We start from the raw sequence: 27414 nt of genomic DNA on the forward strand, positions 1-27414 counted from the left end.
TCAAAAGGAAATGGTGGGTGCCAATGTGTAGAAAGCAGAGTATTTAATGGAATGTGTGCATTCTTGCCTATAGAGTCAACATCTCGGGTTCATTCGGAGCATTATACTCCCCCAGGGCCATTATCTTCGTAGGCTGTGCCTTCCCATGCCGATTCGGCTAACAGCCCGCGCTATTCCGTGCCACCGGTGTAGATCAGTTGGCCTCTGTAACTCCCACCCCGATATGAACGTACTAGCACGTACGTGTACTTAGGGGAATTATTGAAGACTTCTGTTTCCTACGTGCTGGTGGCAGGAACTTGGAGCTTTGAATTAATTTCTGCCACGATGTGGAAAGAGGGCCTCCTCTTCTGTCCTTGTCATCCTCCACAATAGAGATCACGTCGATCCCAAGGGAAGATGGAGGGCGGTGGAGCTAGCAAATCAGGCGCCACAACCAACTGCCTCCATGTGCACGTAGATAATCAGATAATCGGAAGGAAGGCTCCTGTAACCTCTCTACAATATCAGGGACAAGATCGATCCGACCACACATCGATTAATACCGATCAAATCCAATCTTTGATCGACGTTGCATTTTGGCTAGGCCTTTCTGTACCTGCGACATTCCCACGAGTTTGCTCCCACATACACAGCCGATGATGAGTCCCACATGAAGTACAAGGATGTCCAATGAGAGAAAACATAGTAAAGATGAGTCTGAGGATCACTTCCTACCCTGGGGCATATGTTTGTGGTGAGGCGAACGATATATCTAGATCTATATGCAATAGGGGTGAAGGTATTGATATCGGGAGGCTGGCCGAATAGCTGAACATTGATGTCGTGGGTATCGAGTGTGGGAGCAGTTCCTCGAGTCCACAGTCATCGTGATGCACCTAGAGTGTACTAGTTTAACCTCGATATGATAGATAAGTGACACGACCTCCCCGAGAGGTTGCCCCGGTCCAGGCCGGGTAGCGCACACATAATTGACAAGCAACAATGATAATATGCGACAGCTTACCGCGGCCAATCTTCCTCGGTAAACAGAGTCTGTGGAGTTCTGGCGGCGAGATGAGCGGCAAGGAAGAAGACGAGAGCAGCTTTTCGAACTGGGTGACACTCAGCTCTGAGATCCTACTCCGTACTGATGACTCCGGCCAAGGCAGAACATCCAGACAAGGAACATTAGAGCCGGTGTCGCATCACGGCCTCGATCCAAGCAGCACGCCGATCAACCTCGGAGTCGGAAGTAGCTCTCCGGTTTCCCCATATCACAGCTAGCATTGCTCCCTGGGGGGGTTCGGATGTCGAGTGTCTAGCGGTGGATGTGGGCCCAGTACGTGGCTCAAACTGTCGTGGAGAGATGATTGAAGCTGTCGAGTCTCCAGGTAGCCGAAAGGCTGGGCGGGTTTGAGGCAATAAACACGCCGGGCCAAATCAGGGCGTTGAGACACAAATCCCCAATGATATCCGAATCTAAAGGGGAAACTTGATGCTTGATCATTCTGCTCCTTGACTGTGAGTTTATGACTTGTTCGCCTCAACGATGGCAATGACGGGGAAAGTGGCTTCCCTTTTTCCCCAAGTTCATTGCACCTTCCGCACATCTTGATTCATCCGTCAGTCAGTCAGTCGATCCTTCCCTCTCAACCCGAGCCAAAGCATCACCTCTTGCCCAATCCTTCTTTCTTCCTTCCTCCTTGATGCTTCCGTCTCTGGAGCTTGCTGTCAATTTTCACAGACTCACAAACTCAATGACTCAGTGGATCAACAAACTCGACAATTGAATCGTCCACAAGCACCACTGAATGAGCCATTCTCTGGGGCAAAGTCGTAACTTCCAACTCATTATCTTTTCCATTCCAAGATAAGCAAATTAGAAATTGCCATTCTGATCCCACTGGATCATGCCCGTGATGATTCATGTTAGGGCATCGGTGGCGTACACAGAAGCAGAGACTTTCCATCTCGGCAGACCTGTCAATGCCTTGTCTAAGTATACATCGTCCCCTCGCCCACTCACCCTCCCTCAGTCCATGACGGTATCACAGTCTCTCCCCACATATCATCAAGCTCGTTGTCTTTAATTCTATTCTCTAAGACTCCTTCACCTCTTAGGTCTTCCTCTGGATTTGAAGCGGCACCCTTACCACCTAGAGGGGAGACAAACAGACCCATTCCTTACCAAGGCCCATTCTGGCGAGTCCCTCGAACACTGAATCCACCCGAGTCCCTTCCCAAACCAAGCCCATTGTTTCTTCTCTTTGGACAATACCGGTTGTCCCAAGGAGTCACGACCGGCATCTCGTACCCGTACCAATAGTGATTGCCGAAACTCCGCGTTAAGTTCGGTCTAGTCACTGCGGAGTAACCCACAGAGGGTCGACGAAGTGTCAGGAACCTGGGACGACTTCTTCTTACTCAAGCTCGGCCGTTTTGACTTGACGCCGGAGATACCTTCAAGCCTCTTGGATAGTAGAGGACCAAAGACTATTATTGTCTTCTTCAGCATTGTTTAACACGCCCGTGTCCCTTCGCTGGGATACCCCCCGATGCCTCGACATCCTAATTAATAATTTATCTTGGGGCGTTACAACGCAATAGAATAACAATCACTCTTCGTTTATCAACTCTATCCCGAACACAAAATATGTCCTACCACCGCCGGGTCGCCATTGGAATCCTTCAAGAATACGAGGCCGAGCTCGACCGTACTCGCCGCTTCCTCCTCGCCGACATGACCCTAGCCGAGATATCGCGCTACCCGACGATACTGCCACTTCCCGAGCCAGAACCCGGCGAGGAAACGAAGTTGCTCCCTTCGGCGAAAGATTACGTCGAGTTGTTGCAATATCTAGGGGGTCATCCGGCCGAAGGATACGGCGTGCCTCCTGTCCTCCAAGCTGCAGATGGAGAGCGACTCCCTGAACAGAAGGGCGACCCTACCCCCGAAGACAAGAAACCAGGCATTGTCAACGGAGAAAAAACCGGCGATGCGACACCATCACGAATCTGCTGCCCTATGCCAGACGAAAACTCCCTAGTCAAGGCCGAAGACCTCCTCGAACTTCAACTGCACGCACGAGAAATAGCCGATATGAGAGAGAAGATTACCGATTATCTGAAGGAAGAGCGGGTCCGTCTCTACCGGCTGTTCGATAATCGGCATAAGGTGCCGCAGCGTAAAAGGAAGGAAAGTAATCTGCGACACATGACCCTAGAGGCAGATGAGCCTCGTCTATCGGAGGCCTCAGATGAAGGTTTCTGGGGGTTCTGGAAGGAGAGAAGGACCCGGGATGACGCGGGAAATGCGTATCGGGCTAACTGTACCATTACTCGGTGATAACAAGAAGGGAATGCGTTATTAGAAAAGTTTGTTTACTTGGGAGTTCTGGTTGGGGCGGGTTGGAAATGGACATTCAAATTAATGCCGTTATTCTATCTTGGGTTTTTGCCCTCCTTTTTCTTTCTCTTTTGGTTTACGGATGGCGCTGTTGGAGAGGGATTGGTAGTACGGTGTGTGATTAGAGATTCCGTGCCCTTGGGAGGTGAACGAGCCGCGTGGTCCTAGGCTGTTGTGTAAATAAGTATCTCGTTATCTCTTTTCTGGATTCGCAGGCGAATGGAAGATGGAAGACTCGAGTCATTTCTCCATCAAAAACGAAGAGTGGGCCATGGCTTCCACATGGGATGGCGGAGGTGGTGATGCAGCCCCTCTCATGGAGAAGCAGAAAATACATTATTAAGGATGCTCATGAAAAGACACTCCTGGCAAGCGGTGATGGCGTTCCCCGTCCATTCAATCGTCTGCATCGACGCCAAACTCGCCACTTTCGTAGAGCGTCTTGACGGTGACGTTCCGGTTGTCGGCTACCAGGCCCATGAGTTCCTGGGCGATGTCTTTGATCTCGTTGTATTTCTGCAACTTGGAGATTCGGGACTCGGCGCCCTGGGATTTCCTGCGATGAAGGCAAGTAGAAGATGATTTAGCTTCCTCCCAAGAGTCGTGGTAAAAGAAGAGAAGGGAGAAGAGCAAGAGGCTATTTGGATGGGGGAGGATAGGAAGGACGTACTCTTGGGATTTCTGGAGACTGAGCAGCCTTAGTTGGTTGGTGATGTATTTTCTTCTGAATTTTATCTCGTTGATCTACGAGGCTTCGTCAATTAACATTAACTTTGAACTTTTAAATGTTCGTGGGTGAATTGTGTGTCTTACGATGTCGAGAACCTCACGAGTCGACTTCGTCTGGGCGTGTGAACGATCTCTTTCCATTTTTACCTCATTAGTCCAAGACAAGAAGCTCACCTCGTCCAACACTCCTGCCCTTTGCTCGTCCTTGATGCTCGTCCCCTCCTGAGATTCCGTATTCACCGAGCCACCATCGCTAACACTCCGAATCCAGGCTTCATAACTCTCAAGTTCCTCCTTCGCTTCGTCCGCTAACTCTCTCTCTACACTTTCGGAGAGCTGTTCCAGACGTACTCGAAGGATACTCGTGGACTTGATTTCGGCGGAGAGAGTCTCTGGCGTAATAGGTATGGCGGTAAGATTCGGAAGTTTGTATGTTGGGGGAGGCATCATCGTGTTGTCCAAAATGCTTCAATCTTGGTTTGTTGCGAGGAGAAAGCAGCAGATCAATTGATCTTTACATGGAAATGAGTGCACGTGATAACGGAGAAAGGACAATTGCTCGACCCGCTGGAGCTGCTTCTCCTCCAAGCACATTGCCAAGGTACAACTCAACCATTCGAAGACACCAGAGAACTTCCAGCTTCTCTGCGGGCCCGTCTTATCCATTTCTTACTCGGCCAGCAGCCGTACATGCACCCAACGCCGGCAATGAGCGCCACGACCACCCAACGCTGGCCCAAGAATGGGGCGTAGAGTACCTCATGCTTCATGCCAGTCTACGACGGTTGGACAGTTCATCTACATACGCAGCCCTGGGGTCTCGGGTACCACAGCGTTACCGGACGAGATGACACCAAACTATGAAGCCCCGACTTGCAGCCGTCTACTTCTCATACGATAGATTAAGGATGAGGGCCAGCAGGGATATTCGTTTACTTTGCGGCGAGACTTCGTAACCTCCTAGATAGTCTTGCCTAGTTGGGTGCCTGATTTCAGACCTGGGCATGTATCAGGAACCATATAACTCTCTAGCAGGCGTCGTAGAGTGCATCTCCTGTGGTGGCCAACCCTGGTAGTTTTGCCCATGCCCCCCATGCGCAGATACCTCTTGTGGTGGTGGCCAAGTCTGGTAGTTGTTCTGCACGTGTCCTCCCCCCGCGAAGATATCTCCTGTGTTGATGGCCAAGCTTGGTAGTTTGGCACATGTGCCCCCTCCGCAGACATTTCAGCCCGCGTAGGCACCTGCCCATCTAGCGAAGCTGGCACAACCTTACCACCAGCCCCCCTCCTCCAATCCCAGGCAATCCAGCCGACCAGTGCTAGCAAGAGCACGCCGAGCGAGATACCCACTCCGAGACCAACTCTCAAGGCCGCATCGTCCGACCCTGCCGATACACTCTCTGGCGCGGAGGAATTCGTCTCGTCCGCTGCCGACACGTCCACGCTAGACCTGGTCTGTGTCTGCTCCGATGCCGAGGACGGGGAGGACGGGGAAGTCGATCCCGGGATAGGCGGATGGGCGCCCGAGTTGGGGTTCGGCACGCTGAACCTAGCAATGGTCTTATCACCGCAGCAGTCGTTAAATCCGCAACAATAATTACCATCGTCGGTGCAGCGCCACACGCGGATATTACCATAGCCGTCTACACACACATCAAGTTAACAAAGTCCGTAAACAAGTCTGCCTCTCGCTTCGGAACTTGTCACTCTCCCAGGAAACACATACCATCAGGGCCATCGCAGTAAGCAGGGCACGATGACTTGGGCCAAGATGAATCGGTGCATCCCTGGATGTAGAAAACGCCGGGCCCGCCGAAGCCCAGACAGAGGCCGTTGTCGAGACACAGGTCGATCTCGCTGCAGCAGGTCGTCACGCCCGCGCCGGGGTTGCACTCTCGCCATGTGGCGATGTCCTTGTTTGGGACGACGGGATTGCCATCTCGTCGGTAACATGTAGCGTCGACGGTGCTAGATAATAAGAAGAGTATGCTCGCTAGAATGCTATGCGTGCCCTTGCGCCGGGTATGAGGATCTGGTCTCTCCATGGAGAAGATTGTCGGGATGCCAGACGCCGCCAGACTTCCTCGGCGCTTATCGCTTGCGTCTGAACATTTGGGGTAAGATGGGATTTGCAAAAGACAAAGAGCCTCGTCTTCATACAAGAACTGGAGGAAACCCCGCAATCACATCACGGTTGCCAAGGCTTTGCAGGGGGGGGGGGGGGGGGGGTTGGCGATAGGCTCTCACGATCCAAGGATTCTTGCTACATGGAGGTGCGAGTCTCAGTCCAATGAGACGCCTAGATATCTTCGAGCTGAACAATTGACAGAATTGAATGTCACAAATCATGGGTAATTGGCTCGTACTGTGTATTCGCCAAGTAAAAAGGCCAGCACTTCTTCCTAATCTTGCTGTTGTTCAAAGCCAGGCTGGGTTAATGCGGAGTTGTACATGAAGCCCGAGGTCGATATCGCAGGAGTCGGTTCTCATCTTAACCTTGGCCGGCGGAGATTGAATCTACAAAGGTACGGTGAGAGAATGGGAACAGCGCAAGAGCCGTGCAATAGTTGAGGCTAGAATTTCTTCTCAGTTTACCAACGCCGCCCGAATGGCATCACATTTACTTTCAAGGGCAAAGAACCAAAAAACCCGCAACATCCCCGCCTATACACGCCCGGCCATCTTTGAGTTCGTCTTCATTTCATGGTATGTGTCTCTGTTTTTTTTGGTTGTGTTATTGTATAATTGTGTGTGTTTCTTGCGTCATCATGCACCTGCTTTCTTTCATTGAGAGCCTCTTCGACCTATATTTTTGCGATCGCGTCCGGGACCGCTCCCGGGCCGGGATGGGGGGGTTGGGAACAATGGGTTTTAACAAAAAAACATATTCGTTTCCTCCTCCTGAACCACCATCCTTTTTTTTTGCCATCTGCAGAAATGAAGACAATCCCTTAAACCTTGCCACGCCAATCTAATGAAAACCGAAAGAGGAGAACGGGGGTTCAAAAAAACAAGTGTGAAAGACCTCTTTGAGGGGGGAGTAAGGCCGTTACACACAAAAAAGAGAAAAAGTACTGGATTTTTCCTTCTTTTCTTTTTCTTTTTTAGTAGCCGAACGACTCGAGAGTCTTCACCGTCTTGGCGTCCACCTTGGCACCCTTCTTCGCCTCGGAGAGCTGCCTTTGGGCAAGCTTCTTCCGCTCGTAGTAGGCCGCCGCCTTGGCCTTTCGTCGGTCCTCGAGCCTGTTGTGTTGAGATCATGCTTGTCAGTAATACCATTCGACAATTTCGTAGTGCCCAGGCGCAAATGATCAGGTGGATCCATTCCATCGCCGCCCATCCATCCTCCAACTTCCACTTCCTTCCACAAGCAAGAAACAAGAGGGGGGGAAAGCGTCTACTAACCTGGCAACAACATCCTGGTACTTCCAGCCAACCTCGTGGCTGAGACGACCAACAGTGCAGTACTTTCGGCCGGGTTGGAGACGGAGAACACGGAGGGCCTGGGGGACGACCATCTTCTTCATCTTGTCATAGGGAGGGGGAACACCCTCGAAGACCTTCAATCGCTCCATCGCCGCGGCTCCACGGGCGGTCTTGTGGGGGATCATGCCTCGGACGGTCTTGTAGAAGATGCGGGAGGGGGCTCGGAAGTGGAAGGGACCTGGAGAGCAAGTTGCGTTAGTGACCGCGTCCATATGACTCGGGGATTGTTTACCCCGCGGGTCACGAGTCGCTCGTAGAGGGCAGAGTTGTTGACTTACCACCACGAGTGGGGTTGTACCGGGTCATCTTGCGGAGGTAAGCATGGTACTTGACTATTCAGCCGGGAGATGTCAGTTCAAAGAGTTCTTAAGCGTGTATCTCTGCCGGTCGGTATCGAAATCGTTCGAGCAATGGCCAGCGCTTCTATGCCCCGTTCCATTACCGCCCCAGACAGGCGTATCCAAGGGTTTCCCACGTACGCTTAGCTCGGAAGAACTCTCCGGAGATGTTGAGAGCTTCGCATCGGACGACGACGATCTTCTGGCCGCTAAGAAGCTGCTTGGCGACGATGCTGGCCAAGCGGCCAAGGAGATGGCCCTTGCCATCGATGACGACCTATTACCAACAAAAACACCACGGTCAGCAACTTTTCAATTCCTTCCTCAGTGCAATCGGAGGGAAGCTGGTTTCCAAAGAGGCCCAGAAGGCTCAGACGATCCAATCGAGCCACCCCATCACCGCCATTCCCAAAGCCCGTCTCGTGAGGCAATGCAGAGAAAAAAAAAAGCCTGATGCTCATTCGAAAGACTCGGTTCGACAGTGTGGTTGATCTCGAAATCGCGGAAGGGCGCCCATTGAAGGGCTCCCCAGCCCAAAGCCCTTATCGAGCCTCTGCGAAATTCGTGAATAGGTCTCAAGAGGGGGAATATACTCACAACCTGCTCGAAACTCGACATCGTGCTCAACCGTTACCGAATTATGAAAGGGGAGGAATAACGGTTATTAAAACAAACAGGTCAAACCGCCAGGTCGAAGACTGGTTGTTTGGCTCTGAGGAGAGAGGAGGTTTTGCTGTTGAGGTTAGTTCTTCGTTGTCGCGGGCGAAAAAGGGAAGAGGAATATCGATTAGCGAAAATTCCAAAGTTGGTGCATATTCCCACCAAGTGGACGAAGAGAGGGCTCTGTGAACTTTGGTGGCCAATCAGTGGGCGCGAGGGGATCTAGCCGGATTGGGAGAGAGGTGGAGGCGGGCTTTTTGAGTGACTGAGAGGCTTTAGGGCTCACAAAACCTACGGCGCAGAATCAAATGGTAGAATGGTGGCCTATTAGGTAAGCACACAGGACTGTGACTTGACAGAAACCGACATGGAACCGCCAATTCTTCAAATTCGTACTGTGCTATTGCTGAGTAATTCTCGTTGTGGGTGGGTGATCTTCTGAGCCACCCCTCAGCCACTAAGACGACATTTCCCCCGCCACAACCGATCCTCTTGCTGAACAGGGCAGGCAGGCTCAGATCTGGCAAGACATCACGTCTCGAAGGCAAGGGAGTCAATTGAACGCACAAATGGCTCGAATAACACAATTCAAGTTCGTAAATACAGAATATCACAGCGTACAAAATTCATCAAAACGGGAGGCAGAAGAGAAAGTAGAAGTAGAGAGGTTTGATCTGATTATGCTCATCGTCACATGCCATTGCCTCGACCCGTCCAAAGCCAAGCCAAAATCGGACTCTCCGACAAGAAGTGAAAAAGAAAAATGCCAAACATCGACAATGAAATCGCTTATCCTCCATGCTGTGTCTCTAGAAATATGCGGCCCCAATTGTCCATCCATCCTCCTTCCTAATCGCGGCAGGCGTGTTTTGAACTCTGCTTGTGTCTTGAGCTGCCCGAGGAGAGTGGGCAGGGGGAAGTATATCACAACGGGCTTATATCACGGGGCTCGTTCATATCATTGGCTTCGTTCATTTTACACTCGCCTTGGCCTTGTCAAGCTCCGTGAGCACCTGTTGCGACTCCCTAATAAGTTCTTTCCTCCTCGCTCGAATCTTTTCATCGCCATTCGGTTCCACGGCGTCAAGTCTCAAAATAACCCGCCCGAGGATCGTCTCCGTTAGCCTGCGGTGCTCGTCCTCGCACTTTGCCCGATCCGTAGGCGGCGACCTCGTAAACTTGATGCACAGCGGCGCGAGCTCCTCGTCAAAGTACGCCGCCACTTCGTCGAGCTTTCCGAGCTGGGTTTCTCGATACGATAGCGACGGCGAGGGGGTTCGGTTCGGGTCTTCGTCATCCTTGGGGCTCGAGGGGGTCGCCGGCTTGGCTTTTTTCTTGGGCTTTCGGCCCTTGCGGCGTTTGCTGGAGCTCTTTCCAACTCCGACGCTGCTTCCACCGTAGCTAGATCCGCCTCCCTCCTCGGCCACCACTATATCTTCCTCCTCGGAACCATAACCCCCTTCGTAGCCGTCTCGGGGGTTATCGTCTCGGATCTTGGCTAGGATCTCGCTCTTGTTCTTCACGCCGTAGTCGCGTGCTAGGGCGCCGGGCTCCTTAAGCTGACGGCCCTTGTAGAAGAGCTGGACTCGACGCGTCTCGTAGTCGTCGAGATCTAGCAGGATGCCCACGCGGTCCCGGATATCGTGGACTTTTAACTTGCCGTCTCCGATCGAGTAGGCTGGGAACTGGGCTTCGTACGTGACGCCCCTGTACTTGATGTCTAGGATATCATCCTCCTCGAGTTCCTGGGTCGTGATGTAGCTGTAGTCTTGTTCGGTGACGTCCGGAGTCCTCCCTTGGTTCATGGACGCGTAGGGAGACAGCGTCGGGCGCTGAGGCCAGAAGGACCACATGGTGAGAGGGATCGCGAGCACGAGACAGATTACAGTGGCGAGGGCAGCGTAAGGTGGAAGTCCGGTCTGAGAGGAGATGTACTTAGTCGCTTCGGAAACCAGGATCGTAGTCTTCGCAAGGGTACTGTCGATATAGGGCTGCAGCGAGGGCGGCACCAAAGAGGAGATGCTGGCAGGAGCACCGAATGATGCCCCGAGCCCCGAGCCGGAATCCACTTTCGCGATGGTTGCGGTGGTCCCCTTAGTGGGCACCAATCCGAATATGCCAACTAAGGAAACCCCAAAAAATAAAGGGAATCGGGGGGGACGGGCGTAAAAATCGGCAGGGAGGGGGGGCGTTCAGAACCCTCGTCAAATCAAATCACAGCTTGATGCGGGTGTGTTTGGTTCGCCTTTTGGGAGGTGTCGCTTTTTGGGGTAACGCCGCGGTTCGCAAATATGCAGAGAAGATGTTTATATGCAATGCCTCACAACTAAAACCCGTCGGTTGCTGCGTGTGGGGAATGGGAAGACGTGGCCCACTGTAAGTCTTGCGCGGGATTATGGCCTGAGTTGCAGCGGGGAGCGGCGACGAGGATTGGACGGGAACCGGCTTCTGCAGTGCGTCTCTCCCAAAAGCGTCAGCACACACCGGAATTTGATTTGGGCTAGCTTAGAAGGGGTGACAACAGGAAGCCTCTAGGAAAGGGAAGGGAGAGCGCGATGGCTACGAGACTGCACGTACAGACAAGCCTTGTGACTGATGGACTGGGACCGGGACTTGATTCTTGAAGGTCACGGGTGGCCTGCGAGCAGATGGATGATCTGGTGATGCGAGTTGAAGCCCGATTGACAACCTGCTGCATCCAAAGACCGTAGTACGAGAATTACTCGAGACGAGAATGGCCGGTCTCTTGAGAGATTGGCAGATTCGAAGACGCAGCTGTCAACCGCAATTGAACAAGGGAAGGCCTGGGGGGTCGATGCAATAGGGGTGGTCTCTTCGTAGCGTCGTGGCCATTAGGAATCGGGGGCGATACTCAGTCGATGATGCGAGTAATGCTTGAAAGGATGTTCGTGTTCATCGAAGGAAAATTGACAGCATGGCAGTGCGTCTCAATTTCGGGGGACGCCTTTTTTTGTGTTTTTATCTGCAGCAGCGCGGATTAAGTTGGTCGAAGTCGCAAATTGAATTCCGTCAGTCAATCTGGCCAGACCCTACTTCGTACAGTAGTTTAGTTTGGTTCCCAGTTCGGCGGAGATCTCCGTGTTGGATGACCAATATCAAGGAAAGTACGAAGTACAAAGTGCACTGCCAAGGCAGGGCGACGTCATATGTACAAGTACAACAACCCTCTGTTCAGCGACAGCGAAAATGTACCCCCAGACCATTCCTCCCAGAGTGTGACCGAACGCCTGGCGACGAAACCGGCTAGATCTGAGTTGCCAGTGGGGGATTGAGAGATCTTGAGCCGCATCAATCTCACTCTCATGACGACATCAAACAAACAACTCGACACCACGAAACAACAAGCAGCCCGACTAAATTCACGCGGACTCAACTACACATTGATACATCTGAGCAGCCCTATGCAGTAGTGCTCTCGCGTAGACTCAGTAGAGCAACCAGGACACTGAATTATCTTCATCGGTCGTGCCTGCCCTCGCATCAGCTGTTTTGGGCATCAATTCGCACCTTCCTCATCTTACATCTCCACCCGCGAGCAAGGCGAACCTACTTGAGGGACATACCAAGCTATTTCTCCATTTATTCGCTTTAGTAGTAGCGTCGAAGGACACACTCGTGCCTACGAAGTACAGACGCGCAGCACAATCTCTGGCGCAAGCCCCTCTACATTCATCACCCCTCACCACCCCTCATCACACCTCACACCTCACGCATCACCGCCATGAGCCGGTCAACACCCAGGCGCTCGCGCCAAAACCAAAACAACAACCACATGTCCCACAACCGCCAACCCAGCGGCCCGCGCATCGTGCCCGCCTCAGACTACGAATCCGACGCAGCCCACTACATGGAAAACCGCGACCCTCCGCCCCCTCACCGCCCGCACCGCACCAACACAGAACTCAACCTCGGCGTGCTCCGGCGCTACGTGCCCTCCATCTCCGCCATAGTCTCCATCGCCGCGAACGCCGTCGTCTACACCTTCGACGTGGCGACGCAATCCTGGGACAAGTCCGGCATCGAGGGGACCTTGTTCGTGTGCTCGCAGGACCAGAACCCCGTCACGGGAGAGCCGCGGTTCTGCGTCTTCGTCCTGAATCGGAGGGGGTTGGAGAATCTCATATTGGATCTCGCGACGATTAGGGAATGCGAGGTGACGGATGATTTGCTGATCCTTGCGCTGAAGGACGATGAGGAGGTGGAGCAGAATCCGATGGCGAAGGCGTTGGGGATCTGGATGCATGCTGACAGCGACGATACGAGGCAGCTAAACATGAATTTGATTCATACCCTTTGGGGGCAGGTCAAGGAAGCACAGGTGCAGATGCAGAGCTTCCAGGCCTCGGGGTATCATGATGGCGTTGATGGGGCGCTGTTGGAACGGGAGGAGTCTGTTGGTCCAGCGCTGCAGGCGATAGGGGGTAAGTCCGTTAGTATCGATGAACTCTTTGCTAGTCAGGCGCGCGGAGAATACGGAAATTGAGAGACAAATACTGGCAGGCGGGAAAACAGGGGAGGACTGGCCTTGGGAAGGGAATGGTGAAATAGGGACGGTTATAAAAAACGATGCTTACGATGATGAATTGTATTCCTATTCCAACACCATTACGGGATTTCGGATTAAAAGGTCTCTGCAATTTTTCACCGCGTGAAATGATGACGATGACATCTGCTTTTGTTTATATGGGGACTTCACTTTTTATTGCCCTTCAAACCATCAGTCCCAGAGGCATTCATTAATTTCCATGCCTAAAATAAAAAAAGACCAACCAAACGCCTCCGATTCCGGTATCGAGGAGAAGAAGAGGAGAGCAAGAGGAAATTGCGCAGAATAGGGCAAACAAGTTCCTCTCCGCCAAAGTAACCAGCCAAAAAAGTCGCTATCATGTCGATTCTTACACGGTTCCACTTATGCTCAGCTCCCGAATCTCCTGCAATACCTGTTCGACCTTGGCGTCGAGCTGGCCCTCTGCATACTGATCTCTTGTATCCTTATCGAGATACTGTTGCACCTGAGCCATACGGCTGTACGCCTCGGCGCAGAATCGCAGCTGGATCTTGACGAGAGCTTCGAAGCTCGGATCGAGGTAAGGGACGCGGAGGTCGATTAGCTGCGGAAGCTCGGTGCAGAGCTGTTCGTTGAGCTGTTCGTAGGCGGCGCGGGCCATCTCCATCTCCTTTTCGGCACGGGGCAGCTTCGTGACGTCCTTGTCGGGCTTCTCGACGAGTTTCTTGACCTTGGCTCGTAGCGCGTCGTAATCGAGGAGTTTGTGGCCACGCTTCTTGATGCCTTGGATGTGTGTCAGGGGGATGCTCCTTTTTTCAAAGACGAGTTGGAAAGTAGAGGCAGTGAACTTACATTCGTTGACATCTGTGAAATAGGAGCAGAACCTAGTGATGGGTTCTAAAACCGTTGTCCTAATCCAGAGTTAGAAACCGTGGACATTTTCCAGAGCCCGAACCCTCGTAATATGTGTTCCGTTCGTTGCCGTACCTATATGGACCATCCAATGCCTTGATTGTCTCCGCGTCTAGATCCTCGACTGCCTGCTTATAGCTCCGACTGACGCCGTCCTTCGCGCCCGCGTCGCCGTAGAATGCATCTATCGTCTCGGCAATGCGCATCTGCGAGGCCGTCATAGCTAGTGGGAAAGATTAGCATCCATTCCTATCCCCTGCGCCTGGATTGACACCACTCGTTACCTCTCAGAGAGTCGAGATAACCCTTCGCCTCCTTTTGTAGTCGTAACGACGCCGCCTCCATAGTCTTGAATCGGCTGTCCATAACGTTAGATACCGAACCGAACACCAAGGTGTTATCTCATTGTGCACGGCGAATAGCATACCGCTCCTCAACCTCGTAGTCCCTGTCGTTGGTCTTCTCGACATGACCTGATGTATGGCAAGTTAGAAAACTCGGTGTCGGGAACAAGGTCGAATATTCGCAGACGAACCCGTCTTCATCATCACCGTGGTCGTAGCACGGTTGACATTTTTCTTGAATCCTATCATGCTGTTAATGAAACCCCGACGTCTCCCTGCCCCCCCACTCCTAGCAAAATTACGACGACGAACCTGCCCAGGACATCTTGCCGGCGGGATTGTGGTGGTACTCGACGTTGGGAAAAAAATGCGAGGGGTGCTGGATCAAATCGCTCGATAAATATTGTCGTTCACCGGAAATGAAGCGGTGGCAGTTCGAGGTTCGAAGTCGGTTCGTTTCGAAGTCGGGAAAGGGAGAAATCGCCAGCGACGTTGGTCTGGAGGATGTCGTTTGTCTTGGTGGGTGGTGAGGTGGGCGATGCTTCCCCCGTTGGGCTGGAGGTGAAGACGTCAGCGCGGTGTATTCGTTGCTGCTGAGCCACGGTGGGGCAAATTACCGCCACGCCAAAACGTTCAGTCACTGACTTGCAATTGGTGTTAGCGGTGGCAGTGGTGAGCCAGGTACAGAGGTACGCTGCTCAGGGGCTCTTTTGACAGTGAGCCACTGGCTGACACGTGCGTGGCAGGGGTGCAAGCAGTGAATGGTCAATTGATTACTGTGCATCGTCTCGTCAGCTTTAAGATCAATTTTTGATCGAGCTTGAGGTCCACTGTGTTCCACCTTCTCCACGTGATCCCGCGTTTCTTTTCGGTCCTCCCGTTCTGCTCTCTGTACACCATTCGATACCCGAGGCGCGCCCGTGATGGGGAGGTTCGAGTTTTAGCAACCCCTTACGTCAAGAGCCTTCCGGATGTGCTGAAAGGCGGGACAACGCTGGCTGTCGTTGCTGGGCGAGCCATCTTCTCTTCCGTCGAAGCACTGGACAAGAACTGCAACCAAAAGAACTGAGGCTACTCAAAATGTCCAGTCTCAAGTTTCTCCTCATAAGCCTGGGGAACCAGGCGCCATATTACGAGACCTTCCACTCGGCCGGTCACCATGTCCTAAACGCCCTGCAGAAACTTGTCGGTCCGACGCAGCCTTCTTTTACCTCCACCCGAATCGGCAAAAAGGCCAGCCTCGCCTCCATCGGTCCCAAGTACATGATGGTGCAAAGCCCTACCTTCATGAATACCTCTGGACCCTGGGTAGCGGCGACGTGGAAGCAGGTGCTCCAGGACCACGATGCTCAAAACCTGGCCCTCGTACTGGTCCACGATGAATTGGAAGAGGCAATGGGAGTAGTCAAAACGCGACCGTGGAATAGGAGCCATCGGGGTCACAACGGCATCAAGAGCGTGAATGCGACTCTGAAGCATGCCGAATATCCGGATTCGCTGTGGTCAAGGATCGGGGTCGGCATTGGGCGGCCAGAGGGTCGGGACTCAAGATCAGTGTCGGACTATGTGCTTGGGCCGATGTCCAAGTACCAAAAGTCTGTCATCGAATCCAAAGGGGCGGAGGGAGTTCTGAGGTGTCTGGACGAGCTGGAGAAGGACTGGCAGGCTCGGATTGGCGGTAGTACCGCATGAACCGTGGAGAGGGATCCATCTCGATGGCGGGCAACAGCCGCGCATATGCTAGTTCTTCCCTCCGATTCTCGATCTTAAGGGAACGGAGAGCAAGGTACCATGAATCTACTTGAAGCCAGGGAAATCTTTGCTTCCTTACCGGGAATACAGGATCTTGCGCCCGCTCCAACACTTCTAGAACGAGCGTGTGGATACATGGCGCCCATCCTAGACCTAGCCCAGGTACCCCACAACCAGTCTCTCTCGAACGCCCGCAAAGCTGCACCACAACGGATCCAGGGCTGTGAAAGCGCTTCGTCCCGTGTGCGAGCTACTGCAAATAAGCAAAGGTGCCGCGCGAGCCCCGGAAAGACCACCAGGATTCGTCAATTTGCAGATCAATCTATTCTCCGCGGTTTTTAAGGTTGAGAACAGGCGACACCATGGGTGTCAGGATGGGGAGTGTGTTCGTGGTCAGCGCAGAGTGCGCCCGTCATGAGAGCTTAATTTCGGTGGTATTGGGAAGGGGGGAAATGGGCTATCCAGCCATTCGAGCTCGAAGGACGGGGACTCCCGCCCATCAACTGCGAGGTACCAGGATCGTTGAATCGTCGCTGCCTGCGATTACTTGCGATTACTTGCGGGCCTCATTCGGCTCGCACCATATCGGTCATCGGTTTACGAGTCTGTACAATAGATGTATATTACATTTGATCCTTGATTTTTCTATTACCTCGGAAGTATGCTCTCTTCCCGGCAAGTCAGAAGGGAAGTCATTGAGATGGAATCCGCATTTACTCCCCACGCAGACAGACCGGGGTTTCCCACACGGCATCGACTCGTAGGTTTTTCACCTAATTCTTCCGAGGTTTGCATTCTCGAAATCCTCCTAATCCTCCTAATCCCCCTATGCCCCCACATCCAGAAAGATTGCTGGACACGAAACCCTGGTTAGGATCCGACGCGTATGCATGCCCCGACGTGGTGTCGCTGATAAGCAAGACGCAGACTACTTCGTACGAAGGAGTGAAATTCAAATATGGACGACAAGCTGCAGCATACAACAACATTATCCTTCCGTCTACAAGATGTCGGCCGAATGTCCCGGCGACGTCTCAGTCGAGCTGTTGAAACGTTGACAGGGATATATTCCCACCGTTTTGCTGATAAGCATCGCAGCTTGCAAGATAAGAAGATAAGACAGTGTCGCGGGACTTGGCCGAAATTGGAACAGCCACCAACCGCCAACGAGCCAGGAATTAAAATCTAGCAAGAAAAGAAGAGCTGCAATGGGCATCAGAGCCAGAGCCAGGCGATGCCCCAAGCACTAATGACGGATGCCAAGAGATAAGCTCCAGCCAATCACGACACAACCATTGCTGCTACCCTCCCAAACTCGGAAGGATATGGAATGTGATCCTTGATAAGAGTTCATTCAACTGAGAGAACTTTGCGAATACCGATGGACAGGAAAAGTTAGTTCGGAATTAGGTCGCGAACCTACTCCGTCCTCCAGGAAACACAGTGGACCCTCCCACTTTTCTTGGCCCTTAAAACAAATGATCCCGAAGGTCTGGGCTAGGTAGGACCTGAACGGGGCTTTGTGGAACTCGGAGGCTTCAAAGGTTAAAAGGAATGTGTTGAATAAAGTTTGTCGTGTCTTGGGAATGCTTGCGACCATCATAAAGAGAGGCATCGAGCCCTGAAATGTATCAACAGTTATGCAGAGCGATTCATTGACGGTTTGAAATAAACACGTTGGGTCCGAGGGATGCGACAGCGCCGATATGATATATTCATCGAGGTTTCGTAAAGAGCCACCGTTTGGGCTTGAGATACGGCTAAAACATGCCATGTCCAGTGCTATCTCAAGCAAGGATCGATATAAGCTCCCCCCTTGTGTTACCGCACACCCTTGAATCGAACATGGACATGGTGGCCCATGGCCCATATCTACTTTTATGAGGTAAGGTACCCAGGAAGATCGTGTAGAGGTCCCATCCCGTCATGTTGCAGTTGATTATCATTGGTTCTACGGTTTCAATTTTCAAGAGATTCCGTTTCTTATCGGCCCCAGTCCAAGTCCCATACCTCTCCACCTCCGGCCGCATCTGCATTTACATCTACGTCTCCACCCAGGCCCGGTCCAATCTCCGCGTTTCCCATGAGGTCTTATGAAGCCGTTTTGGTCGCCTAACCCCAGCCTTATCACGGCGCCAAGTCTTGGAATGCATTCAAAGCCCTGCAAGAACTCAGCCAGCTACTACATCAATTTTATGTAGTATGGCGGCTAGACCCAATGACTCTGTCCAGTTCCCGGATAACCTAACCTCTCACCGTTGGGTCCTCACACACCAAACGAAAAAAGTCGAATGAGTAGAACCAAAAAAAAAAAAAGGGAGCCCTTATCATTCACAGCCAAGAATGCGTAGGATCCACCCAAACCCCCCAAGATGAGTGGTGAGTATGGTTAGTTTTTGGACACTACCAGTATCTGGATATTCTCATTACAGCATCTTTGCCTCTTTTTATTCTAGTTTCCATATCTCCATCGAAGCCGAAGCTCCCCATCGATAAGCAGCAAACTCCAACCCGTGTAGGCAGGACCAAACAGAATCTCTTCCCACTCACCACCAGTGTCTTCGCCTAGAAAGCCACTCTCTTGGCATGGGGCGTCTCCGATTAGAGACATAAAATGTAATGATTACGGGGGAAGACGTATGAGAGTGGATGTAGATAATCTGCCAACCGAGCTTTGTTCTTCAGTTCAATATTGCACATGCAGGAGCGGAACGGAGTGCTACATCCAGCTCTTGTACCTTTACCTGTTCCCATTTCAGCTGTCCAGGGCGTCTACGTTATTGATAGCTATGAAGTAGTATCATAACTACATCGTTATGAACTCCCCTTCCTTGACCCGAGGCCAAGGGTCCAGCTCCACTCCACATTCGTAGTGCGGAATCCTGATATTATCCCTTTCCAGAAGAGGGAGGGTATGGTTCGCGTGGAGGTTTCCGCTTCTCACATCCCTTCATCCATCCTCCTGCGCGGGTATATAGTCAAGGGGTCCCCGAAGTTTGGTGACACCTTCTTTTAAGGTTGTGTTTTTCCTTCTCCACCCTCCGATCACTTCTCCTTTCGCCCTCACTTCTTTCTCTCTCCTTCAATTCATCTTGTTCATCTTCATTTAATCTTTTTTTATTTCTTAGTCGCCGATCTTGTGACCAGGTTTCCCTGAGGACAACTTAAAACATTCCCTAAAGATACTGCCCTCGTCGGGGCGAATTCCGCCACCATGTCGCTCGAGTTTAACGGGACGGAGGGCGTCTTCGACTCCGGCCGCTCGGCCGGTGTCTATGACATGAACCTCTTCTATGACGTACGTAAAGAACAAAAGCTTCGGTAGCTTGCAACCAACGCCGGCGAAAATTCACTAACACAAGCTCCCCCTTGAATAGTCCGGAAACCTCGCCTGGATCACAGTCTGCTCGGCCCTCGTCCTCCTCATGATCCCCGGCGTCGGCTTCTTCTACGCCGGTCTCGCCCGCCGCAAGTCCGCCCTCTCCCTCATCTTCATGTGCATGATGAGCATAGCCGTCATCGGATTCCAATGGTTCTTCTGGGGCTACTCCCTCACCTTCTCCCACACCGGTTCCAAATTCCTCGGCGATCTGTCCAACTTTGGTCTCAAGAACGTCGTGGCGCATCCGTCGGTCGGCACTGATGCGCTTCCCGATATCCTCTTTTGCTTGTACCAGGGCATGTTCGCCTCCATTACGTGCGTATAACCTTTTCCCAAATAACCTCACCATTCAAACGCCACCGAAAAAGTATCAATTGAACCAAAACATTTGGCTAATGATTTTTCTCAACAGTCCCGCCCTTGCCATGGGCGCCATCGCTGACCGCGGCCGCGTCCTCCCCGCCATGGTCTTCATCTTCATCTGGGGCACCGTAGTCTACGACCCCATCGCCTACTGGTCCTGGAATGGCAACGGCTGGCTCTTCCAGCTCGGCTCCCTCGACTTCGCCGGAGGAACCCCAGTGCACATCTCCTCCGGTGTCGCCGCCCTCGCCTACGCCCTCATGCTCGGCCGCCGCAACGGCTACGATAAAGTCCGCGGCCTGCCTTACCGCCCCCATAACGTCACCCACGTCGTCCTCGGCACCGTGTTCCTGTGGGTTGGCTGGTTCGGCTTCAACGGCGGTTCTGCGCTCGCGTCGAACATTCGCGCCGTTATGGCTTGCTATGTGACCAACCTTGCTGCTTGCATTGGCGGCATTGCTTGGACGCTGCTTGATTTCAGACTTGAGGGCAAGTGGAGCACCATTGGTTTTTGCTCTGGTGCTATTTCGGGGCTTGTTGCTATTACACCTGCGGCTGGTTTCGTTACGCCTTGGGGTGCGTTTGTCATTGGGCTCTGCGGTGGTATCTTCTGTAACTTTGCTACGAAGCTCAAGTTCCTTATTGGGGTTGATGAGGCGCTGGATGTGTTTGCCGTCCATGGCATTGGCGGTATCGTCGGCAACCTCCTAACCGGTATCTTTGCTGCGTGAGTTCCCCTCTCCCTCTTCATTTCTTATATCTGAAATCAAAAGTCTCTAACAAAATGAGCAGCCCCTACATCGCCAACCTCGACGGTAGCGACCCCATCGAGGGTGGCTGGATCAACCGCCACTTCATCCAGCTCGGCTACCAACTCGCCGGCACCACCGCCGGTTTCGCCTGGTCCTTCGTCGTCACCTGCATCATCCTCTTCCTCATGAACCTTGTCCCCGGCCTTTCCCTCCGCGTCAAGGTCGACGAGGAGGAGCTGGGTCTCGACGACTGCCAGCTTGGAGAGTTCGCTTATGATTATGTTGAGCTTAGGAGGCATCCTGGGGATGCGCTTAGTGGGAACACGACTTCGCATGCTTCTACTGAGAAGATTGTTTGAGGGAGATGTGCTCTGAAAGCGGATGTATATTGTGAAACTCTGGGTGGTTTTGGTAAAATATGATGATGTGAGGGGCGGCATGCTAGAGCTAAGAATCTAGATTGTGTTTTCTGGGGAGAAGGGAAGGGGGTTGGAGCTTTTTGTTGATGATCTCGTCGATACCACTTTTTCTTGTTTATTCTAGGTCTCTACGCCAGTCCTTTTTAATTCGGAATATTATCATATTATTATCTTAGTATCTAAGTGTATCAAGTATTATGGCTATGTCTGTAATAGCAATTCCTCAGGAAGCCTATCCCTCCCTCTTAGCAGTCCACAGAACCGCTCTCCTCAACTGCTCCACAAACCTCTCCTGCACATACGCCTCATCAAAATGCCCAATCGCAGTATAAAACGTCCGCGCCGGTCCCAACTCCCTACACCACGCAATGGGATGTCCCGAACCCATCGTGCTCCCCTCATACGACTGATCATCCACGCTCAATAACACTGTAAGCGGTGGCGAATCGGCATTAAAAGCAGCCTTAGGATCAAGCGGATTAGATTTGTAATTATACCACTCATCGAACCAAGGAAGCGCATTGCCATCCTCGCCGGATGCGGGGATCCATGGAGCAGCAAGATAATGGCCGCTATTCTCGACCTTCAACAGTCCATTCTGCGGATCCGGATGAAAATCGAACCACGCACCAACAAGCTTCTCATACCACGGATCAGAATACATGGCGGCTGAGGCGCAGTGAACGCCTACGAACCCCCCACCATACGCGATGTATCCTTTCAAGGCATCCATCTGGGTTGATGTGAGGATATCGCCGGAGTTTTGGAGAAAGACGATGGTGGCGAAGCGGGAGAGGGAGTCGGGCGTGAAATAGGTTTCAGCGTCCTCGGTTGAGACGACGGAGAAGGTGCCATTAGACTGCGCTGCTAGGCGCGCAAAGGCGGCATGGCCGGCGGGGATCGACTCGTGTCGGTAGTCTGCCGTCTTGCTAAAGACGAGAACTTGGAAGGTTTCGGCTGATGTTTCTTGGGTCATTGGCGTCGATTTTGGAGTCAAATAGAATGAGGGAGGATATGGATAATCCAGCGAGTATGGCCAAGGGCGGGGTAATAAGAGAAATGAACTTCTGCGGCCGTCATGTCGTGGGATGAAACGTCGACTGCCCATAAGAAAAGAGGCGGACGGCAGAATGATCCCGATCCATAACAGTGTGTATACTTCAGTATACTGTATCTCAGCCAACCGGGAAGACCACCTCAAGCCGTGTCTTCAACGGCTCGTCCCAAACGCTGGAGTCCATACCCGGAGCATAGAAGAGAATGCCCAACTCTTGGCTCGTGTACCAACTTGCGCGATCCATGTTCCCCGAGCCAAGCACGACAAACTCGCCGTCGACGCGCACCATCTTGACATGCGAGACAACAGGCTCATTCTCGTCGCGGGCTGCGACAGCATCCGCATCGGGCCTGTAGTAAAAGATCTTCAATGCGCCGGGAGGGGGCGGGTGGCCGCCGGCCTCAAGATCGGCTTCGGAGGCGGTGGCGGCTGCATGGGCGGCCTGGAGCTTCCGGTACCGTTTGATGAAGGATTTGAGGCAGAGTGAGGTCGTGGTTCCCGCGGTGAGCAGCTGCTCGATGAGCATCATGTTCTTGCTCGTGCGGATGGTGACGTCGACGCCGCGGGAGAGAGCGGAGAGGAGGTGGGAGACGACGGGGGCGCAGGTAAGATTGGGGGTTGTAATCTCGATATGAGAGCGGGCTGTGTCGAAGAGGGTGAGAACCGCGGCGTTGAGGGGAGTTGTCGGAGGCGGAGCGTATTTTAGGAAGGGGAAAGGACGAAAGCGAGGGTTCATGTGGTGTGAGGATGGGAGGAGTATGGTAGGATAAGTCGTCTTTGGGGGGAAGCGGAAGAGGGTCCTGGATGGGTTCCCGCGAAACTGTAGACTACTACTCGGAGCTTTGGGAAGCTGTAGCTGGTCGCCGTTGAGCCGGCCAGCGGCTAGAGTGAAAGGCGATAGTGGGCGCTTTGCGGCATCTACAATAGCCTGCTCATTCCCATATTCCCAGACGTGATTGTAAAATTCGAGCAAGGCAGACACTGCTGGTCCCTCGAACTCAACGCATGTCTCAAACCATGTCTCCCAACTGACATTGCAACTCGGCATAAACGCGCGCGATCTATCCACGATGAGAAACTTGGGGTGCATGACACTAAAGGGCAAGAAGAAGAGGCTCTTCACCGTCATCTCGATGCCAGCCTCCCTGAGAATCTTTTCGCTCGGTAAGCCCAGCGAAGGCCACGTCCGCGGAGGATACGTGTGACCCTTGCGACTCGGCGTATGGAAGAGTTTCTGCAAGAGCGAACGCGACGAGAAGCATATCCGTATCCTCAGAATGGGAAGAGGGTCGTTATCATTATCGTCGCCGTCCGGGGAATCCCGGTAACTTTGAGATATCCTCCTCTGCTCAGCCAAAGCCTCGAGGGTCTGTTTCAATGCAACAAGAGTCGCTGACTCCGCCCAGAAGCAGGTGACGAGGATGACCTCATGGCGCGCCGTCGATATGGCCGGCAGGAGCGCGTCGGTGAAGATGCCCAGGCCGGACCCGGCGCGGATGGAGCGTGGGTTGGCGGATGTGACGAGGCATTCGGGATCGCGGACGTGGTAATTCGGAAAGTCGCCGAGGTGTTTCGCGCCGTGCGATTCGAGAGCGTCCTTCCACGGCCCGAGGAGGGACTGCGGGATCGTGGATGTGGACGGGCCGGGTACTCCACTCATCTTGTCGGCGAAAAAAGAACAGGGCCGAACACGCCGCCGTCGAGTCGAATGCTACTTCGTACGCGTTTGAGGTTGTACTACTTCGTACAGGGCGGTGAGAACGGGGGGGTCGGGGATAATCTGAGCTGGAATCAGAAAAGGTGGTGTTACAGCGTAACGCTCAGGCCATCGCTTGGCTATGCTCTGACAGTTGTGACGGTGAGTTCTAATGTGCTGGGAGGTACTGAGATAACCTTAGTTATGACTTGTCGGGATGCTGCATCGGCTGTCAGATGGGGAAGAAATAAAGCATGGCCAGCCTAGATCGCAATTGAGATGAGAGAAAGATGAAGGGAAGCCTGGTGAGTGGCCTTTCCCCATCATGCCAAGACAAAGCTCAGGCACCGTTTCATCAGCACCAATGTCCGAGCGATCTGACTTGTGCTATTAGCGTAGAGTTTGGCAGGCTAGTCGCCATCCATCAAACGTTTCTGGAGTCCAATAGAAACCCTGGTTCGGTATTTCACGGGAATGGCGATGGGAAAATTCGATGATCAACTCAATGGCCCGGACATCTCGAAAATAGGAGATTTTTCTATTGTCGAGAATTCCGTGATCTGGAGTTTAATGGACTCAGAGAGAGCCTGACCAATAACGACGTGAACAACGCCCGGCGCGATTAGAAAAGCCAGCGCGCTGCCGCGGACTACTATTCCTGTTAATACCTCGGTACTGGCCGTCTAGGTCCAATAATCTCAACTCTGCTGCCAAACCAGAGGTTATGTTAGTTCTCCCCAACGCCGGTCGATGCCTCGGTGGTGGTAACCAGACGTCCTTACTGGGGATAAGTGGGGGATCGTGCACTTCTTAACAAACCTTGATAGGAAAAGTGGAAATCAGGGGTCTACATACACAGGTAGTGTACTTCGTAGATATTCTCTAAATAACGAGCTTCCCTCCTTATCTTGCTGCCGCTCTGCATGCCATTTTGGGCGGAGAGTCAAAGTTTGAGACGGAATTCTGCACTTCTGGCAAAACTATCGAGTATGGTGTATGGATTAAGCAACAGCATGCCATCTGATTTCATACTCTAACGGTCACATTTTAACTCTTATCGCGTTGTTTGCAGAAAATTCTAGACCCTGGTGGGTTTCCTTTGGGTTTCCCGAGAGGGTGAGACATGTTTTCAATGTGCTAGTGGCAGGTAGGCATGGCCCACGGCTAACAGCTTGATATTTGAGAACGCATGAATCTCTTGTCTGTATTGCTTCGATACAATAATAATAATAAAAAAAAAAAAAAGGTTCTGTTTCTGAGATTTATGTTGCGTCTCTTGATAGAATATCTGAATCCTGTCCCCCTCCCAAAGCGGAATATTCCCGCGACTCCTGCTGTTGTCTTCCCACATCAAGTTTCAACCGATTTGGGCTCGGAGCCCGAGCTGAAAATTAGCTGCTGGTCAATACACAGGTAAAATCGGAGGCTGCACTTCAATGTTACCTCAAACAGGGGCTTCTATCTACCCGGAATGGCTTCTTCATCCTTGCAAGCCTTGATTGGCTTGAGAGAGCCACTAAAGGATCCCAGCATGGCAACTTTAACTGCTTCAGCCACTATTATCCTCTCAATGACATTGCCAAGCTTGATCAAAGCAAGCGATTCGGTACTGGCTTTAGACAACTAGAGACGATTTCATCTTACAATGTGGCTCAGGTATCCGGGAGAAGCCAGATGGGAAGAGGCGATAATAGATAGAAAGTCAAGGTCTTTGCCCAACTCGTGAGGACTCCTCCGTCTCTGCTCTTTTCCTCATCATCCATCTAGTCTTCCACCTGTCCACTCCACAGAGATCTACTTGTCAGACTTAAATAGGCCGGGGGCTTGACTTCCACAATGCACTGCTCTCGAAGTAACCGAACGAGACTCTGGGGAGGGCTCGTCTGTCTTCTCGCCCATGTGTCAGTATCAACAGCTCATCTCGTGGCAAGGGCCCAACCTGCCGTTTCGCTCCCTACCGACGCACCAAGCCCGATCCAAGCTGCCGACAAGGCTTCGACGACAACCTTTGAAGAACCACGCAGACTCCAACTCCTAAAACGGGCTGAGATCAAAGATATCGATAGTTACACGCACTTGGGCTGCTGGGAGGATGGAAGCAATCATATCCTCGCCTCGACCTACGGGTTTGACAACGGAATGACCCCCGAGCTGTGCCGAAACATTTGCTCCCTCCAGAAATGCAACATGTTCGGCGTCGAGAACGGCTACCACTGCTATTGCGGCAATTCCATAGAACCCTTTGCGAATTCAGCCACCGACGACGCATGCACCAGGACCTGTTGGGGGGCGAAGGACGTAATCTGCGGCGGCGCGGGCCGGATGAACGTTTACTCGGCGACGGTTGACTTCCCGGCAGGGAAACAGTTCGGGACGAATGGTTCCGGCACTTCGGGTGAGTTGACTGGCTTCTTTTCAAGCTGTTCCAATCCGTAGATTTCCATGACGCCGCTCAAAATATTTGGAACTCGGGAATAATATTGAGCCATCACTGACGCGAAACCAATCCTTACAGCAACTACAGGTGCTACTTCTACAAGACGAAGCAGCAGCAGCACCAGTAGTCCCACGCAGGATGCAGATTCCGACGCTGATGCGGAAGAGTCGGAAGACTCCTCTTCAGGCTCCAGCTCAAGGTCGAGGAAGGGGTCCTCATCGTCATCTAAGAAAGGTCTCTCCACCGGGGCTATAGTGGGAATCGTTGTTGCCGCTGTAGTGGTACTCTGCGTCGTTGCCGCTCTCCTCTATTTCAGGCGTCGTAAGCGACTTGCAGCTTCGGGGCACCCAGGCCCTGCGCCGGTAGCCGCCGCCACCGCCGCTGCTGGGCCCGAGAAGACATTTGCAAACTCGGCAGCTCAAGCTCCGTATTTTCAACCACAGCCGTCTCCCGCCCCACCGTATTCTACTCACGCGCCAGTTAGCACTTACCCATCGCATGGCCCGACGGGGACTCAGGAGCTGCAAAGTTCAGGCGTACATGAGATGGACGGAAGTCGACGTTGATGGGGAAGGAAGGAAGGAACCTTGCCGTGCATGAGGGCAAATGCTGACTAATCTACCTTCGCGTTTGGTCTCCGCAGGTGCCACCACCTGTGCTGTGTAGACCAAAAGGTAATTTCAAGTTGACTGAACAATTCAGTCAATTGACTTTGCCACTTATAAAAGGAAAGGTGGTTAAAGAGCCGATGCTCTCGGATGAGCAGGCTGTAGGTTGCCGTACTTTTCTAATACACCCTACACTGATTTGAACTAATGTTTGATTTTCTCGGATTATTTTCTCGAGATTGCTGTTTAAATTAATACTATTACAATCTTCGCAATAAGGGGAATGCATACTTCTCCGTGACTTCATATACCAACGTGTCCCAACCATCTACTTTGCCACGGGCTGGGCCGTGGTGGTGGTTTCGGCAGTGGCCCAAACCAGCGCGTGTTCGGTTGGCAGCGCCCAGCACGTCTTGGCTCTGGTCTGAAGAAGATGCCAAAAAAAAGCTTATGCGATTAGCGTGGTGGATGGAACGACAATTGAAGACAAGAAGGAGGAATTGGGGCTTTGGCTTTTGTCATGAGGAATTTTGAAAATCGCATCATCAGCTCTTCTCTGCCTT

General features: G+C 52.4%; 6 protein-coding genes and 6 pseudogenes across 6 annotated transcripts; 5 read left to right on the forward strand and 7 right to left on the reverse strand.

The window, feature by feature from the left end:
• Positions 1-2635: 2635 nt before the first annotated feature.
• Positions 2636-3328, forward strand: SAPIO_CDS0421 (annotated as a pseudogene; the record flags this gene model as incomplete).
• A 456-nt stretch (positions 3329-3784) lies between these two features.
• On the reverse strand, positions 3785-4567 carry SAPIO_CDS0422 (uncharacterized protein; the record flags this gene model as incomplete). The annotated part of the gene is made up of 2 exons (XM_016783204.1): positions 3785-4132; positions 4292-4567. The coding sequence occupies 2 exons, from the start codon at positions 4565-4567 to the stop codon at positions 3785-3787; spliced, it is 624 nt and encodes a 207-aa protein (XP_016646404.1).
• Positions 4568-5126: 559 nt separating this feature from the next.
• Positions 5127-6162, reverse strand: SAPIO_CDS0423 (uncharacterized protein; the record flags this gene model as incomplete). The annotated part of the gene is made up of 3 exons (XM_016783205.1): positions 5127-5287; positions 5392-5760; positions 5844-6162. The coding sequence occupies 3 exons, from the start codon at positions 6160-6162 to the stop codon at positions 5127-5129; spliced, it is 849 nt and encodes a 282-aa protein (XP_016646405.1).
• Positions 6163-7221: 1059 nt separating this feature from the next.
• On the reverse strand, positions 7222-8559 carry SAPIO_CDS0424 (uncharacterized protein; the record flags this gene model as incomplete). Its single annotated transcript, XM_016783206.1, has 5 exons — positions 7222-7360; positions 7523-7781; positions 7882-7935; positions 8083-8218; positions 8539-8559. The coding sequence occupies 5 exons, from the start codon at positions 8557-8559 to the stop codon at positions 7222-7224; spliced, it is 609 nt and encodes a 202-aa protein (XP_016646406.1).
• Positions 8560-9572: 1013 nt separating this feature from the next.
• SAPIO_CDS0425 lies at positions 9573-10454 on the reverse strand (annotated as a pseudogene; the record flags this gene model as incomplete).
• Positions 10455-12343: 1889 nt separating this feature from the next.
• On the forward strand, positions 12344-13105 carry SAPIO_CDS0426 (annotated as a pseudogene; the record flags this gene model as incomplete).
• Positions 13106-13517: 412 nt separating this feature from the next.
• Positions 13518-14710, reverse strand: SAPIO_CDS0427 (uncharacterized protein; the record flags this gene model as incomplete). The annotated part of the gene is made up of 7 exons (XM_016783207.1): positions 13518-13912; positions 13982-14040; positions 14117-14264; positions 14326-14399; positions 14469-14514; positions 14577-14627; positions 14698-14710. The coding sequence occupies 7 exons, from the start codon at positions 14708-14710 to the stop codon at positions 13518-13520; spliced, it is 786 nt and encodes a 261-aa protein (XP_016646407.1).
• A 755-nt stretch (positions 14711-15465) lies between these two features.
• On the forward strand, positions 15466-16077 carry SAPIO_CDS0428 (annotated as a pseudogene; the record flags this gene model as incomplete).
• Positions 16078-19351: 3274 nt separating this feature from the next.
• On the forward strand, positions 19352-20993 carry SAPIO_CDS0429 (Ammonium transporter mep2; the record flags this gene model as incomplete). Its single annotated transcript, XM_016783208.1, has 4 exons — positions 19352-19435; positions 19515-19834; positions 19932-20609; positions 20675-20993. 4 exons carry the CDS (start codon positions 19352-19354, stop codon positions 20991-20993), a joined length of 1401 nt encoding a protein of 466 aa, XP_016646408.1.
• Positions 20994-21285: 292 nt separating this feature from the next.
• On the reverse strand, positions 21286-22029 carry SAPIO_CDS0430 (annotated as a pseudogene; the record flags this gene model as incomplete).
• Positions 22030-22228: 199 nt separating this feature from the next.
• Positions 22229-23770, reverse strand: SAPIO_CDS0431 (annotated as a pseudogene; the record flags this gene model as incomplete).
• A 1872-nt stretch (positions 23771-25642) lies between these two features.
• On the forward strand, positions 25643-26809 carry SAPIO_CDS0432 (uncharacterized protein; the record flags this gene model as incomplete). Its single annotated transcript, XM_016783209.1, has 2 exons — positions 25643-26201; positions 26331-26809. The coding sequence occupies 2 exons, from the start codon at positions 25643-25645 to the stop codon at positions 26807-26809; spliced, it is 1038 nt and encodes a 345-aa protein (XP_016646409.1).
• Between the last annotated feature and the right edge of the window lie 605 nt (positions 26810-27414).

This window comes from Scedosporium apiospermum, assembly GCF_000732125.1.
Source record: "Scedosporium apiospermum strain IHEM 14462 chromosome Unknown SEQ_SAPIO_0022, whole genome shotgun sequence".
Classification (NCBI taxonomy): Eukaryota; Fungi; Ascomycota; class Sordariomycetes; order Microascales; family Microascaceae; genus Scedosporium; species Scedosporium apiospermum.